Source organism: Podarcis cretensis (assembly GCF_951804945.1).
Source record: "Podarcis cretensis genome assembly, chromosome: 10".
Classification (NCBI taxonomy): Eukaryota; Metazoa; Chordata; class Lepidosauria; order Squamata; family Lacertidae; genus Podarcis; species Podarcis cretensis.
The window spans coordinates 11,516,051-11,532,550 of record NC_137179.1 but is presented as its reverse complement, the minus strand read 5'-3'; the positions used below and the strand labels follow the sequence as shown (position 1 = coordinate 11,532,550).

General features: G+C 44.2%; 1 protein-coding gene across 30 annotated transcripts in view; it reads right to left on the bottom strand.

Annotated features, from left to right (window-relative positions):
- CELF2 (CUGBP Elav-like family member 2) overlaps positions 1-16,500 on the bottom strand; it is a 561,934-nt gene that overhangs the window by 186,981 nt on the left and 358,453 nt on the right. For all 30 annotated transcript variants that reach the window (XM_079992647.1, XM_079992627.1, XM_079992629.1 and 27 more), the window contains one exon: positions 4,148-4,344. In XM_079992647.1, the coding sequence (XP_079848773.1) occupies positions 4,148-4,344 (197 nt within the window). The remainder of the gene's footprint in view (positions 1-4,147; positions 4,345-16,500) is intronic.

Sequence of the window (16,500 nt, the reverse complement as noted above, 5' to 3'; positions counted from 1 at the left end):
TCTATGCACACATGCACAACACATCCAAAAATGCAAACTTTGTTGCAGACCCAAATTTTGAAAAGTTTTAATTTGGACAGTTTCTCCAGTTTGCAAAACTTGTCCCAATTACAGGAGTTAGGGCTTGTAGAATGGAGGCTTTTTTCCCCGGCCCAATTTCCAGAGAGCTGAAGGATAAGTGCCTAGGAAAACGCTGCTCTCTGCTTCCGCCTTCAGCTCCTGCCACACAGAATTGGCAGCAGCACAGAGAAGGCAGGAAAACAAGTGAAGTAGGACATTTGTAGTTAGAGGGTAGTGAAGGCAGTTGGTAATGACAGCAGAGGAGAAAGCAGGAGCTGTCGGTTGTTTTTGACAGGGGCTGTAAGAAACTCAGACAGCAGCCTCAAAAACAGCTCAAAGAGATCCTGTCCTTGCCCCTGCCGGGAGATGCTCAGCTTGGGTATACATAGATAGTCAAGTGGAACAGAGCCAGCAAAAAATAATCAAACATTCTGAATCACTGACACTGAGAAGATGCTTGAAGGTAAGGATGCCAATTAGAACATACTCCTTTGTCAACTGCCCAGTCGCAGAGCCCTCCGCCCAAAGGTCTTTGATGTAAACAAATCCAGACAGACGCCACTGTTTAACTGTGGTTAAGGCAGCTTAACCGCGAACTGGCACAAAGTCAACATTCACAAACCATGATTTGCAACAGGTCAGCAAATCAGAATAACAAAAGGTATGGTTTGATTTCCAGGAATGTATCTGAGCTGGTTTGCCCAGCAAAAGTCACAAAACCTCGGGATACCTTAAAAAGCATGTTTCGCGGGCCGGCTTCAGTTTGGCGCAATGTCCAAATTGACAAGCCAGTTAGTGTCATTGGTCTGCAGCTGGAGGTGGTTGTGCCATAGAAGCAGGAAGGCTGAGCAAAACAAAACAGACAAACAGGCCTGAACTATGGTTTGCCTGTCAGAAAATCAAACCAGTAAACCATGGTTACTGCCTGCATTGACAACTGATGGTTTGTGATTGGCTAGCAAGTTACTATCAGAAGCCCTACTTTGGGTTTGCTAACCATATTTTGAGCTACCTGAGATTCAGCATGATGTCTCAACTGACAAACTATAGTTTATACAGCCATTGCTTTGCCTCCATCAGTTCCCCCAACTGGAAACAGAAACAAACTTTGGAAGTCCTGAAGCTGAGAGGGTAAAAAACAGAAGCAGACAAGCAGCTCTAAAAAAAAAGGTTTGCCCGCCGGATGTTTGGATCTTCAAATCACCTCCCGAGTTCTAAGCAGTGGTTAGCGCAAACCATCATTAGCCACAATACCCTCACCGAGACTTTAAGCCTACACACAGCACTGGAAAGTTATCCATCTTTGACTTTGTCCCAAAGTTTTATCAAACCTGTTATCAGAAAAGTAGCCAGGACATGGGTCACAAGCTGCATTTAAAAAACAAAATAAAATTGATGTGACAGATAAGTTGTGCATCCTCAAAGACTGAGCAATCAAGTGCATGTCTCCACCCCATAACCAACCCTTCTGGCAGTGGACAGGCACTGAAACCCTTTGCAAGTGTTTGAAACCTCATATATTTCAGAATTCATAAGAGAACGGTGGAGCCATATTTGCTGGCCCCTTCCCCTCCATCACATCCCTGTCCCTGAAACCTTCAAAGGAACATAGGAAGAGGCCTATATCATTGGTCTATCTAGATATCTAGAACAGGGGTGCCCTTGAAGAAACCAGAAGCCTTTCTCTTGGGTATTGTCGGCCAATTGGTGTTAAAGAAGGATAGAACTTTTTTTATGTACGCAACAACAGCAGCAAGAATACTCATCACAAAGTATTGGAAGACACAAGATCTACCCACCTTGGAAGAGTGGCAGTTGAAGATGATAGACTACATGGGACTAGCAGAGATGACTGGCAGAATCCGGGACCAGGGAAAAGAGACGGCGGAAGAAGAATGGAAGAAATTTAAGGACTATCTTAGGAAATACTGTAAAATTAACGAGTGCTAGAATGACGTGGGTTCAGAAGTTAAGTGGTTTTCAGCGGTATTGATTAAGAAAAAAGAAAGGAAAAGTGAAAATTAATTTGAGAATAAGGGAGAGGATTTGTTGAACTGACAATACAGAAGTTGGAATACAGAAGGCTAGGTATGAGGAGGTCGGGGAAGTTAGGTATATGAAAAAAGGGATTGAAATTATACTTGTTTGTTTGTTGTTTGTTTGTTGTTTTTTATTGGTGTGTTTTCTTTTTGTGTAATATTTGAAAATGTAATAAATATCTTTTTTTAAAAAAATAGAACAGGGGTGCCCAAACTTTTTTCAAAGAGGGCCAGATTTGATGAAGTTGTTGAGCTTTTTTTAGAATTTAACCCCAAAGCCGTTGAACTTTTTTTTAGGATTGAAGTTGCTGAGCTTTTTTTTTTAGGATTTTACCCCAGGACATATACTGCCACAGGTGCTGGATTAAACCGACTGGCTGGCCAGATTATGTTAGAGGACATTCGGCACAGAAGCATGTGTGTATACCTTTAAGAAGTTTCTGGGATTAATTGGCTGCAGCTGGCCGTTGCTATAAAAGAAAAAGCTGAGTTTTGTAGCCTGCCTGCAGGAATAACACCCGCCAGAGTTTGTGTCTATTGTTCAGTAATAAAGTCTTCATTTTAGTTTGGGTTTTTACACCTATGTCTCCGGGAGTCACTCTGTCCTCTGCCACCAGCTGGGAATCCCCCTCCGACAGATGAGGCCCCCGAAATGGACTTTGGACATGCCTGATCTAGAACCACTGAACCATTGAGTTGGATTAGGCCCTGAGAATCATCTACTTCAGGGGTCAGCAAATGTTTTTAGCAGGGGGCCGGTCCACTGTCCCTCAGACCTTGTGGGGGGCCGGGCTATATTTTGAAGGGGGGGAAAAAGAACGAATTCCTATGCCCCACAAATAACCCAGAGATGCATTTTAAATAAAAGGACACATTCTACTCATTTATAAACACACTGATTCCTGGACCGTCTGCAGGCCAGATTTAGAAGGCAATTGGGCCGGATCCAGCCCCCGGGTCTTAGTTTGCCTACCCATGATTTAGTTCAGCCCCTTGCAATGCAGGAGTCTTGTATAGGGATCAAACCTGCAACCTTGGCATCATCAGCACCACATGCTAACCGAGCTATCCCATTTCCCTAATCTAGCTCAGTGGTGTTTACATTGACCAGCAGGGTTTTGGGCAAGGATTCGTTCCGAGACCTACTGGGGTCTGAACCTGGGACCTTCTGCACATTTTTGTGTGCAGTTTTGCCCAATATGGACATTTTTGCAAACCGGTCTTGCCTACTGTAATGCATGTTTGCATTTTACGTTCACTAATATACACATTTATATGTAGACTTCACACCAACACCTGCATTTATGTGCACTTGACTTGGGCTGGAGAACTGCCTTGCAAAATTCGAAGAAGAGCTGGGTTTCTATTTGCATATTGTTTCTGAGAGCACTGATTAGGGAAGACTTTAATCGCACTGAATTGAATTTCTCCCCATCCCTACATATGCAGCCAAAAGGCCATCAGCCATATACAAGAGAGAGTTTTCAACAGGCTCTGGGAAACCCCCAGTGTTTGCAGAAGTGCAACGAAAGTTTAGAGGGAGGAAAATGCAATGGGAGGGGATGGTGGAAACAAAAGTTCTGTTCAATACCTATGAAATGCTGACTGCAGGGTGGGAGGGAGCAGGATTGAAAACACAACAGAAAATCCTGAATCCTGAACAGCAGCGTTCCACACTGCAACATCTCACTCCTCCCATTATAAATGTGTTAGGGTTCAACGGAACACCTCTGTGTTTACAGAAAGAAGCAGTATCCTTTATTATTCTTATTGTCGCAGCCCTAACCCCATTCCTCCCCCTGTTTGAAGACACAACAGAAATCTCAAAACTGCAAATAAAATTCAAACCCGTATTCATGATTCTCACACATCCCTCAAGACGATTCTGTATGGGAGCAAGAACTCAAACGCTACTCTCCCTCCCTAGACGCAACCATCATTAGAAACACTGGATGAATGCGATGGGAGTTTTGGTTGTAGAAGGACCCCAGTTTCCCCTGTCCCAAGAAGAACCTCATTCTCACCCCACTGTTGTTGTATTGCCATACCTTTGCTTTGGGGAGGATTCTGGCTCCGATCTCGGAGAACGTTGATCTGGTAGACAGCTCCGTAAGGCTCAAAAAGTTCCTTTAGCTCCTTTTCTGACCACGAACGGGGGATCTGTCCGACAAACATCTTAATGGCATCTGGGTCTGGCTGATCTGAGTGATCCAAAGTTCCATTCATCTTGTTAGCTGTGCCGTTACTGGAGAGAGAGAGAGAAAGGGGGAAAGGAGAGCGCCGTCAGAGGGAACATTTTCTGTTTTTTGAAATAATGTCATTTGCAAGCAGAAAAGGAATAACAAGCAACAGTCAATGGAGAGGGAAATAGAGCACAACTAACACTTCCAAACTGATTAAGTGCCACCGCCAACAAAATACCATGTTAATGCCGTGAACAAACAACAGCGAAAACGTGTCATTACGTTATTCTCCGACTGCAAGCCGCAGCTTGAATCCATCACGTACAAAGAGGGTGCCAAGCTCAAGTCACAAAACGGCACTTGTGGCTCTCAAAAGAAAAGGCCATTTTAAGGAGACGTACGGGGGCTACTGTACAAAACACGCTGCTCTCCGGCAGAACAGAAAATCAGTGCAAGGACACCCTTCCCCCATGAGGGTTCCGGAGGCGGTGGAGTTTCCACCCCCAGTGCAAGTGTGTTTGGATTCTGAAACACTCAAAAGTCACATGAAAGGACATACAAAACAGCCGGCAATATATCCGATGAGTAATGCAAAAACCAGCCTCTGCATGTGTCATATTGTTGCACAAAACAGGAAAAAAATGCTCCGGCCAGGCAGATTCCTTGCCGCCAATATAGTGAAGGACAAAGATATTTTACTTCCTGCAGCAGAATCCAAACAGTGGCCTCCTCTACTCCTCCTTTGCTTAAGAGCCAATGCTTTGAAAAAACCAAAACAGCAACACCTCACTACATTATTCTGATATCAGTTTCATCTGTCCCCCTATACTCTTCCACCTGAAGGAGTCTGCTTCATGGCGAACAAGGCTGTGCACACAATTCTGTTCACTCTGGCTCCGGGGTTTTTCTCATCACGGGTGTGAGGTCATATGAGGTCAGCCAAAATCCACAGGTCCTCTGAGAAATACAGTGGTACCTTGGGTTACAGACGCTTCAGGTTACAGACTCCGCTAACCCAGAAATAGTACCTCAGGTTAAGAACTTTGCTTCAGGATGAGAAGAGAAATCACGCAGCGGCAGTGGGAGGCTCCATTAGCTAAAGTGGTACCTCAGGTTAAGAACAGTTTCAGGTTATATAATAAGAATAATAAGAATTTATTATTTATACCCTGCCCATCTGGCTGAGTCTCCCCAGCCACTCTGGGCGGCTCCCAATCAAATGTTAAAAACAGTACAGCATTAAATATTAAAAACTTCCCTAAACAGGGCTGCCTTCAGATGTCTTTTAAAGATAGGATAGCTGCTTATTTCCTTCACATCTGAAGGGAGGGTGTTAAGAACGGACCTCTGGAATGAATTAAGTTCTTAACCCGAGGTACCACTGTATTCCTGTTTGATGCATTCCCTCAAACCGGCTTCCAGCCTACCTGAAAATGGAAGCTGTGGTTAAACTGAAGTGTGTCCCTTTCAGGCAGCCAACTGCACATGCGCAGAGGGCAATGCATGTGCAGATGTGAGTTTCAGGGAACTGGAGTTGGGTGCAGGTAAACAATGAGCAGCAGAGGAAAGAAATCTACACCCTCTCTGTGGTCTGCACACCAACGTAAGAATGCAACTTGAAACACAGCAGGGGGAATGGAACTTCCTGCAACTCAAGCCGCTAATGTGTACAGTAGTACCTCTAGTTATGAACTCAATTCATTCCAGAGGTCTGTTCTTAACCCAAAACTGTTCTCAACCTGAGGCGTGCTTTAGCTAATGGGGCCTCTTGCTGCTGCTGCGCTGCCGGCACGCAATTTCCGTTCTCATCCTGGGGCAAAGTTCGCAACTCGAGGTAACTCTTCCAGGTTAGTGGAGTTTGTAACCTGAAGCGTTTGTAACCTGAGGCTTTTGTAACTCGAGGTACCACTGTACATAGCTCAAGTTGCTAATAAATTACCTATAATAGAAAAGAAAAGAAGGGAAAGTGCTTTATTTCAACCCAGGAGCCCATCATCTGTTTTATATGGTATAAACTAAAAGGAAAAGGGGTCCAAAAAACTATTTAAGTCCTGTAAAGTACAAATAAGGTACAGAGTCAGGTGTTGGTCTGACATAGTCAAAATAAATTAAAAAATTGTCCAGTCAGTAGCACCTTTGAGACCAACTAAGTTTGTTCTGGGTATAAGCTTTCACCAAGATACAGAGGTTTACCAAATCCTATCAAAAGGAAAGATGAGCCAGAAGGCAGATTATGATCACTGTTTATGTTGGCAGAGTAGTAGCCAGCAGGATCTGACCCTTGAGGCACATCTCATTGGAGAGTTTCCTTTGAATGGTGTAATTAATGGAAATAGCACGAGAGAAGCTCCCCATTCACCACAGTGATACTGAGCCACGTTATTTCATTCATTCATGTACACAATTAGTTCTATGCCACCTTTAGGGGAACGGCCCAACCATGTTGACTCACAGCAATATAAAATGTTATGAAATCAACAATAACAATAAAGGAAGCAGTGCTAAATCGCCATTAAAACCCCTAAGCACAATACAGTTCAGAGAGCTTCACCACTTTCACACAATACATTGAGATCACTGTGATATCACCTTAAAACACTCCTGGATTGCCCCAAAGAATTCTGGGAGTTGCAGTTTGTTAAAGGTGTTGAGAGTTGTTAGGATAGTTCCCCATCCCTGTCATAGAGCTACAATTCCCAGAGTTCCCTGTGAAGAAATATTGATGGTTATTGTTGGTTTCTGCTCTCTTCACTGTGCAGCGAAGTGCTTGTCACGAGACAGGTGTTTACATTCCACAGTCTGTGCTGTTGGGTTTTCCCACGGGAAAGGAGACTGGATGTGACGTACACTGGTTTCCTGTTTTTCACTGTTCTCACAGTGTTCTCTTCGTGCTTTAGAGGAGAGAGGATGCTTTCTCTGCTCCGGCAGAGGCAAGATGTTTTTCTGTAATCTACCAGCTTTGAAGTGTAAATAAAGTGTAAATAAAATAGAGTATGTGGCACGTACTCCTCATCATTCCGCTGTGCTTGGGACATTGCAAATTCAACAGTTATAAACCACTCTGAGAATTGTAACACACTGAGAGGAAGAGGAATCGGCTAACAACCCTCAGCACCCTTCACAAACTACAGCTCCCAGAATTCTTTGGCGGAAGCCATGCCCATTTAAAGTGGCATCATAGTGCTTTAAATGTAAGGTGTGAGTGTTACCACAACTTTTTAAAATAAAATAAATGAATGTGGAAAACTGAATTTAAAGACTGGAATAATGAGAAACTCAAAGGAATTGAAATGGACAGATTCCCCCATCCTTTGCCTCAAGTGATGGCCTTGTGTGCCCACACTGTCTGCCTCATTCAAGGGTTAAAGCCTGCAGACACAACACAAAGATGACTTGCGCCACTCACAAAGGAGGCACAAATTAAATATCGGAAGAGGGGAGACCACGAGTGTGTTCCATGCCCCGGGGCTACAAACTTGCGCACCGAGAAATCACTTAGCTGCCCCCACCTTCTCTCTCTCGAAGCATAAGCACACCTGAACACATTAATATGCCTCGATTAACTCCTTTCTTTGCAGCCCTCCCAAGTCCTGAAAGGAGCAGGGGAACGGCATGAAAGACAGGTTTCAAAACCAATGATGAGAAGTTTGATCACCAATTCCGCTGCTCGCCTAACCTTGCGTCGTTCTGCCATTTCAATTACCCAACATTGCCTCTCTCTTTCTCCTGGGTCCCTTGGATCACAGTTGGGGTGTGGAGAAGAGGATGGGGCTCCAGACATCTTTTTAGGGATGCTGTGGAAAATGATCTCGGATCCCAGAAAAGCGACCGCTTTAGGGAAGATCTCCCACTCCCCATTCCATTCCTGCCTTGACACACGTCCAAGAAAAATCATTTCACTCCCCCTTCCATTCTTCTCTGGCTTTCCCTACAGCAAATAACACTCATCCTCCTCCCTCTTCCTGCAGATCAAACTCAGTTGCTCTTTTTTTTATTCCATCTATGCATGAAGCATGAGGTAAGGTTCGTTTTTTCACAACTGGCCTTTCCCCTCGCCTAAGCCCCAAATGTCACCTGGGCAGGTGGGAGGCCGATGCGATTCTTCTTTTCCTTAATATGAGGATGTGCGCTGCTTCGTTAGGCTGCCTGTCTCAGAGCCACAGTCAGGACCGGCCCACCCATGAGGCAAGGCGGCAAGATCCACAGGGGCAGCAGATCCCGATAAAGAATCATAGCATCCCATGCTCTACCAACTGAGCTAGATCTTTCTCTCCCTCTTGTTCCTCATGTACGTAGATATTCCCTCAACACTTCTTCCCTGGTGGGGAAGGAGACACCATTTTGGGGGTTTGCCTTAGGCATCAAAATGTCTTGGGCCAGCCCTGGTTGTAGTAAACCTGCTGTTTCTCCAGGTTTTTTTTTAACTCACTGGGCTCCAGCTTCCGGTTTCAAGAGTAGTGACTTGAGATCAATTTATACAACCCTAAGCAAGGTGCATCTTCTGCTTCTACTGTTTTGCATGCAGAAAGTTCAATTCCTGGCATCTTCATCTAAGGCTGAGAAGATATCCTTGTCTGAAATCTTGCAGTGATGATGATGATGATGATGATGATTATTATTATTATTTATACCCCACCCATCTGGCTGAGTTTCCCCAGCCACTCTGGGCAGCTCCCTATCGAGCGTTAAAAACAATACAGCATTAAATATTGAAAACTTGGTGTTGCTACCAATCAGTATAGACAACACTGAACCAGATGGACCAATGGTCTGACTCAGTTTAAGGAGCTTCCTACATCCCTCATACCAGGCACCACTCAGATATAGAGATACTCAGATGCATTAGGTTCAGATACAGTTCAGCATTTTAGATTCGTTCGGTGTTTTATTTTATCACATTCTTTTTCATCTCATCAGTTCGATGCAAATATTAAGCAAGTATGGCCATTTCAGCTTTCTCAGAATAAAAATTTGCTCGCGCCACACTGAATTTTTGTATCGATAAGAAGTGCATTAGATAACCAAAAGAAGCAACTCCTAGCAGTGCCTGATTTATAACACAGAAACCAACTGCCTTATAATAAGGATCATGGGACATCAAGAAAGTATAAAACAAGGCAGCTACATAAGAACATGAATCATTCCAGAAATATAACACTGATTTGTCCTTGAATCTTTCCGCCACACTTGCCATCCTCTCCGCCACACCAGTGTGGCATGCCACACCCTTTGAGAACCAATGCTCTGGGACATCAGAAATGTTTCCAATGCAAAATGAAGTTTTTCCAGTGCAAATTAGACTAATTGACATGGGATTTTTTTTTTGGGGGGGGGGACTCATGTCGCTGCTCTGGTAACAGTTGAATAAAGGACCACTTGTAAATTAACAGGAAGGATTCGAAACCTGTGGGATCAGAAATTCTTAGAAGACTGGAGTAAATATATGAACTATTTGAAAAGTAATTGTGATGAAGAGATTACACTCGTAGGACTGCAAGAAGTTTCATAAGGTGGATTACTTGAAATACTGGAAAAAAGACTGTGAAGAGAATTATTAGTTAAGGACATTTAAATGTAATATAGAAAATAAGAAATGCAGAATAAGTGATGAAGAACGGGAAATCATCAGCGGTGTTGACGGAAGTCTAAAATATTGTATAAGACGAGAAGATATGTTGTACGATTCTTGGAACTGATGTGTGTTTGTGTGTATACAGTGGTACCTCAGGTTAAGTACTTAATTCGTTCTGGAGGTCCGTTCTTAACCTGAAACTGTTCTTAACCTGAAGCACCACTTTAGATAATGGGGCCTCCTGGTTAGCAGAGTCTGTAACCTGAAGCGTGGTGGATTACATGCACTGTTCTTATCCTGAAGCAAAGTTCTTAACCCGAGGTACTATTTCAAGGAGTAAAAATTAGGACACAAAAAGTTGTTGAGCTTTTGCCAATCTGGATCCCCTGCATTCCAACAGAGTCCATCTGTGTACAGTGGTACCTCGGGTTAAGTACTTAATTCGTTCCGGAGGTCCGTTCTTAACCTGAAACTGTTCTTAACCTGAGGTACCACTTTAGCTAATGGGGCCTCCCGCTGCCGCCGCACGATTTCTGTTCTCATCCTGAAGCAAAGTTCTTAACCCGAGGTACTATTTCTGGGTTAGCAGAGTCTGTAACCTGAAGCGTATGTAACTTGAAGCATCTGTAACCTGAGGTACCACTGTGTGTGTGTGTGTATAATAAAGGACCACTTTTGGGTTGGGTGATTACACGCACTGGTCCCAACTCCAGCAGGCCCCGGGTGCCTGGGCCCCCATAATTTTTTTAATGTGGGTGCCCGGATTCTACCCCTGCCACCCACTGCCATGCACCTCCCCACCAGGGTCCCGTTTCATTAATGGTTCTGGAGAGGACGTGTGGTCAGAAGCAGAGAGATGGGGAGCTTTAAAAGGATTAAAGGTCTGACATTGATGCGGAGTACGACCGGGAGCTTAAGGAGAGGCGTGATGATGTCACGGCCGATGGGAGAGGAAGACTATGCTGCGGTATATATTATGTGTGCATGGGGGAGAGGGATAATGCATTAACAGGATTGCTAATCCCAGCTTTAGCTGCTGTGGTCGGGAGCGCTGTTGTTGTTTTAAGTGCATTCTGGTTTTCTTCTTGCAAAATTGGATAGAGGGTTTTGCTTGTTCATGTTGATTGCCACGTTGTGTAGCCCGAGGTTTCCGGAGGCCCGTCCTCGTCGCTGCGCAGCTGCCCTTCCAAGCAAGGAAGGGAAAAGTTCGCACCGCTGAGCTTGTGTTCGGGAGCCGAGTGCCAACTCCAGAGAACTAAATCCAAGCAATTAACTCCAGGAAATGCTGCGCGATGCAACACATTTCAAGATTGGCACAGACACATGTGACGGGCATACCAGCCGGATTTAGGAGATGCAGGAGGCTATTTTAGTAATTTCCGAGAGCGCATGACCCAAACGAAAGCTACGTTGATCGGATCCAACGCGGCTGCATTATCTAAATAGCTTCCCTGAAAACAAGACTGGAACTCCCAGCTGGACGTGCTTTAAAGCAGGGCTGTCAGGTGCAAGGTCCAAGAGCCTTTTGAAGTCCTCGCAAACAGCCTACACAACCCACACTCCACAACAACTGATTGAACAGCTTAGGGAGCAAAGGACCTGCTCCTTCGTGCTTCAACACCAGCCTAAGGGTGGGCGAATCTGTTTCACCTCCAGTCTGTGTGACTTTTGAATGTCTATTTATCTCATCATTCTGTACTGCACCTACAGTACAGTCATACCTTGGTTGCAGCCTCTTCCAGTTGCGTTTTTTTGGGTTGCGGACTGCCAAAACCCGGAAGTACCAGAATGGGTTACTTCTGGGTTTCAGCGGCCGCGCATGCGCAGAAGCGCTAAATCGCACTTTGCGCATGCACAGAAGCGCCGAATCGCAACCCACGCGTGCGCAGACGCGTGTTTTGCGAACGCTGTGGGTTGCAAACGTGCATCCCGCATGGATCACGTTCGCAATCCGAGCATCCACTGTAATTTTTTTTTTTAAAAAAACCCCAATCAAAATGCCAATTTAAATGTACGACTGTGTTGCAACATTTCGAGAAGAGTAGAATCCGGCAGGTGCAGAAGTTCCGACCAACCCCTTAGCCAAAGTCGTGGAACTGGGTTCACTTTCCATCAGAATTTGCAAAGCCTGATTTCCTCAAGAACTCATACACCAGCCTCCTCTGGTTCCATTTAAATCAGCAGGGCAATGACCAGCCATCTACCCAGTATTGCCATGGGAACATGGGAGGCTGCATTGTGCTGTCTCAGGCCTTTGGTCCATCTGGTCAGTGTTGTCTGCCCTGCCTGGCAGTGGCTCTCAAGAGTCCCAGGTTTAAAGAAAGAGGTCTTTCCAGGCCCTGCTTGGGGGTGCTGAACCTTCTGCATCCATCAGCTTTCCCGAAAGACCAGGTCCACCAGGCACCTCCCACCCCTGAACTATGCAAGCTGATCACTGTAAGAACAACTGTTTAAGAATCGGTGCTTGGGTTTTATTTTTTCCTCTTCCCTCCCTGTCCCTTTCACCTTGTGTGTCATTCCATATATATCTGTAAGCCTGTGGGCAGGGACTGTTTTGTTTTAATGGACTATATGTAAGCCACACTGGGAGCCTTTCTGGCTGGAGAGTGGGGTACAAATGATGATGAGGAGGAGGATTAGGATTAACATCAGAATGTATTAAGGGAATTATTGTAATATTTTGAAATGCAGTAGAACTATGAGATGATTAGGATTCCCTCCAATCTTGAAGCATGGGAAGTCAGCTAAAAAATAATAATAATTTATAATTAGGCATAACATTGGGATTGCTTGATTATTGGATAATTTGTAATATATAATTTGGTTTGATTGGAAATTTTTAATAAATATTATTTTTTTAAACAAAAGATGATGATGATGATGATGATATACTCTTGACTCTCTCTGACAAAGCGCCTTTCACTTTGCTGGCTCCCTTTGACTGAAGACACCAGTGATGAACTTTCTCCATGCAAAGCCCACAGGCTGGACCTGAGTGCAACAACACTGGTGATTCCCATCGACCTGGATTCCTGCCTTGCAGGGGGTTGGACTAGATGACCCCTGAGGTCCCTTCCAACTATACAATCTCAGGATTCTATGAAACACATACTGCCTCCAACAGCAAAGGGAGAATGCAGCGATTGATCAAGGGCCTTAACTATTTCCGTTTAAACGGCTCTGCGTTAAAGAATATCAAGAATTTTTCAGCTATGCTTAAATCACACGATTCTTGTCAATGAAAGCAGACTTTTGTGTTGACAATTTCCATGTTTTCCCCCTCTTTGTTAGCTTGGTATCTCATGCCTCTCACAAAAACTCCCCTGCTCTCCAATCTCCTAACGATCAGAATAAAGGAATAAACGAAATAGTTCCATTGGTGAAACCTGTAATAGGATTGCCATTTTGACAGAGAGAGAGAGAGAGAGAGAGAGAGAGAGATCCAGCATCATCAACACTGCCACCACTTTTTCAAAAAAAAATGAGGGTTTCTGGTTTTAAAAAAGGAGGGGGGACACCCCACAAAACATCTGGCGCGGAGAATACAGATGATCGTTTGTTTATATCTTTCTCTCTCTGTCTAACTGTCTTTTCCAAACACAGCCAGATGGAGCCTTTCAAAATCAAATTAATTTCAGATTAATTCACTCTGGACCAACGCCAGTTTCTTGACTCTATGCTTTGAGGCACTATCAAAATTGATTTACAGTCATGAACTTAAAAGAGCTCAAGTCCTTAGGTATAAGGAGCTGGGGGGAATAAGTACAGTCGTGATGAAGAGAGATAACTACAACTGTTAAGAGTTATTAAAGCGAACATTCCCACCATCCCAGAAACATCTACTCTTCTTGCAGGTGTCTCTCTATCCCCTCTCCAGCATCCTAAAGTCTTGAGACTTTGGCTTTCAAGACTACTTTTGTATCTATTGCCCATGTAATCCAACCTGCTCTTGAGGACTGAAGTAATACCGCCCCAAATTTTGTTCCATGCTTTTCCTGGAAACATGGAACCAAATGTGCTGCTTTCCACCCACCCCCCAAGAAGCAATCCACATGGAAGTTAGCACTAAACTTCCACTAAATTTCCAGAAATGGCTTTTATGTTGTGTGAAAGATTGCATAAACCATGAACATTATCAGGCAAGGAAACATCGACAGCATAAAGTGCTGTCTGTATGCAGTAAGTATACAGCAGCGGTCCCTGGAAACTTGCTCCATTTGAGAGTAATATATTGGTTAGATTGGTGAATTATCCCCCATCCTTGAGTTCAAAGCGTCTCTTACCTATGAAGCTTACTGGGTCAGCCATTCCCTACCATTCTAACCTACCTCACAGGATTGATGTGCAGAAAAGCACAAGATAAATGTTTCTAGAGATTTACCAATCTTTTTTTTTTCTTAAAAAAAAGACCCCCAAAACACGAAGTAACTAATTTTTTTTAGCAGGTAACCTGATTTATTCCCCAGCAGCCTCACTTCCTATGAATATCTCCACGGTAGATATGGAACAAGGATATTCAGGAGCCATTAAATATCTCAAAATGTTTCTTAATCAGAGACTACTCAGGCAAAGGTAGCGAGTCACATGCGATCACTCTCTGTAGACACTTTTATTATCTGACTCGTTTCAACTGCAATTTGGGTTTCTGCAGAGACAAAACAGCAAGCTCTGGAAAATTATAAGATAAATGTCAGGCAACGATAACACTGTTAATGAAGATGCATTGGCAAACAGCAGTAATCTTACTTTGAAAGGCTCATTTCCATTAGAAGAAGCCCAACCTGTCCAAGGCAAGAGCAGAGCCAGGATTAAAATGATAGGGTGACAGTCAACTCTATAATACTCAGAGAGGTTTCAATAGGTCTACCCTGAGTATGACTAACCCATGATTTTTAAGGTGCATTTATGCTTTTGAATTATGGTGCTGGAGAAGACTCTTGAGAGTCTCATGGACTGCAAGAAGATCAAACCTCTCCATTCTGAAGGAAATCAGCCCTGAGTGCTCACTGGAAGGACAGATTGTGAAGCTGAGGCTCCAATACTTTGGCCACCTCATGAGAAGAGAAGACTCCCTGGAAAAGACCCTGATGTTAGGAAAGATGGAGGGCACAAGGAGAAGGGGATGACAGAGGATGAGATGGTTGGATAGTGTTCTCAAAGCTACCAGCATGAGTTTGACGAAACTGCGGGAGGCAGTGGAAGACAGGAGTGCCTGGCGTGCTCTGGTCCGTGGGGTCACGAAGAGTTGGACACGACTAAACAACAACAACAATGTGTGTGTCGCCACTGTGGTTGACAGAGAGCCGGCAGTCAGCGATACGGTGAGATAACAACTGGAAATTATTATTTCCCAACTCAAAAAAGGGTAGACTTATACATTGTCACCAGAAACATGTGTTCCCAGACTGATAGCTGAGAGAAACACAAACTAAATACTTCCCAAGGTAGGCTAAACAGCTTGTGGAAGAGCTCTGAATCCCCACTGGGGAAGAGTTGGGAGCAACCACCTCTGCAATCTCTTCTTGCCACAAGCAAAGTTTTTGGGCCCTTGGAGGAGAGGAAGGTGTAGACCGGGCTTCCTCAACCTCGGCCCTCCAGATGTTTTGAGACTACAGTTCCCATCATCCCTGACCACAGCTAGCTAGGGATCATGGGAGTCATAGGCCAAAAACATCTGGAGGGCCGAGGTTGAGGAAGCCTGGTGTAGACGTTTGGCCAAAATTGAGAGAGGTAGCAAGCAGTAGCCACCTAACTCCTCCTTGCAATTGTTCAAGCAGAGGTAGTATATGCAACATGGGGGTATCACATCCATCACCAGCCCGACCTGCCTAATCCCTGCCCCAAATCTAAGAACATAACAGTGTAACAAAATCCTGCTAGATCAGACCAACGCTCCATCTAGTCCAGCATCCTGTTCCCACAGCCACCAAAAAGTCCCAGATGCGGCATAGGGCAGTTGCTCCATATCTTTAATTATTTTGGTTGCCCTGAACCTTTTTCCAACTCTGCGAAATCCTTTGTGAGGTGAGGCGACCAGAACTGTACCGTAGTCCAAATGCAGACAGACAATCAATTTTTATAAACAGCCTTATCTCAACCTTAAACTCGCTTGCCGCTGACCTGCGCAGATGTCAGTATGCAAGGACACTTAAAATACACACTCACAGATCCAGATTTTCTCTATGCAATCTAAAGGTCTGTATTATGGACATCTGCTCAGCAGCCATTTGCGGGAGATGGACTTGGATATAGATATATATATCTATTCTTCCAATGAAACAAGTTTTTTTTTTTTTTTAAAAAAAATAAGAAATAGATAAGTCTAATTACACAAACTCTCTTCTCTACATGGTTGTAGATCTGAAGACCCTACGCTGCATGCTCGCACAGTCTCCGTCTTCAAAGGGAGCCTTACAAAGAATGCCTAATGAGAATGAAACATGACCATGCAAGATATAATCGCACAGTTCCTTTTGAAATGGGCACATTCTGCTATCACTCCCAAAGGTCGTTTTTCTTCCATACGCACATGCATGGAAGTGCATTCTTACATAGCATGGTGCTTGTTGCTTTGTCATGTGAAGTTGCAACAATCTGTTTTGCTTGGCACTTTGAACCATGTGGTGTTGTTTTAATGTCTCATTCT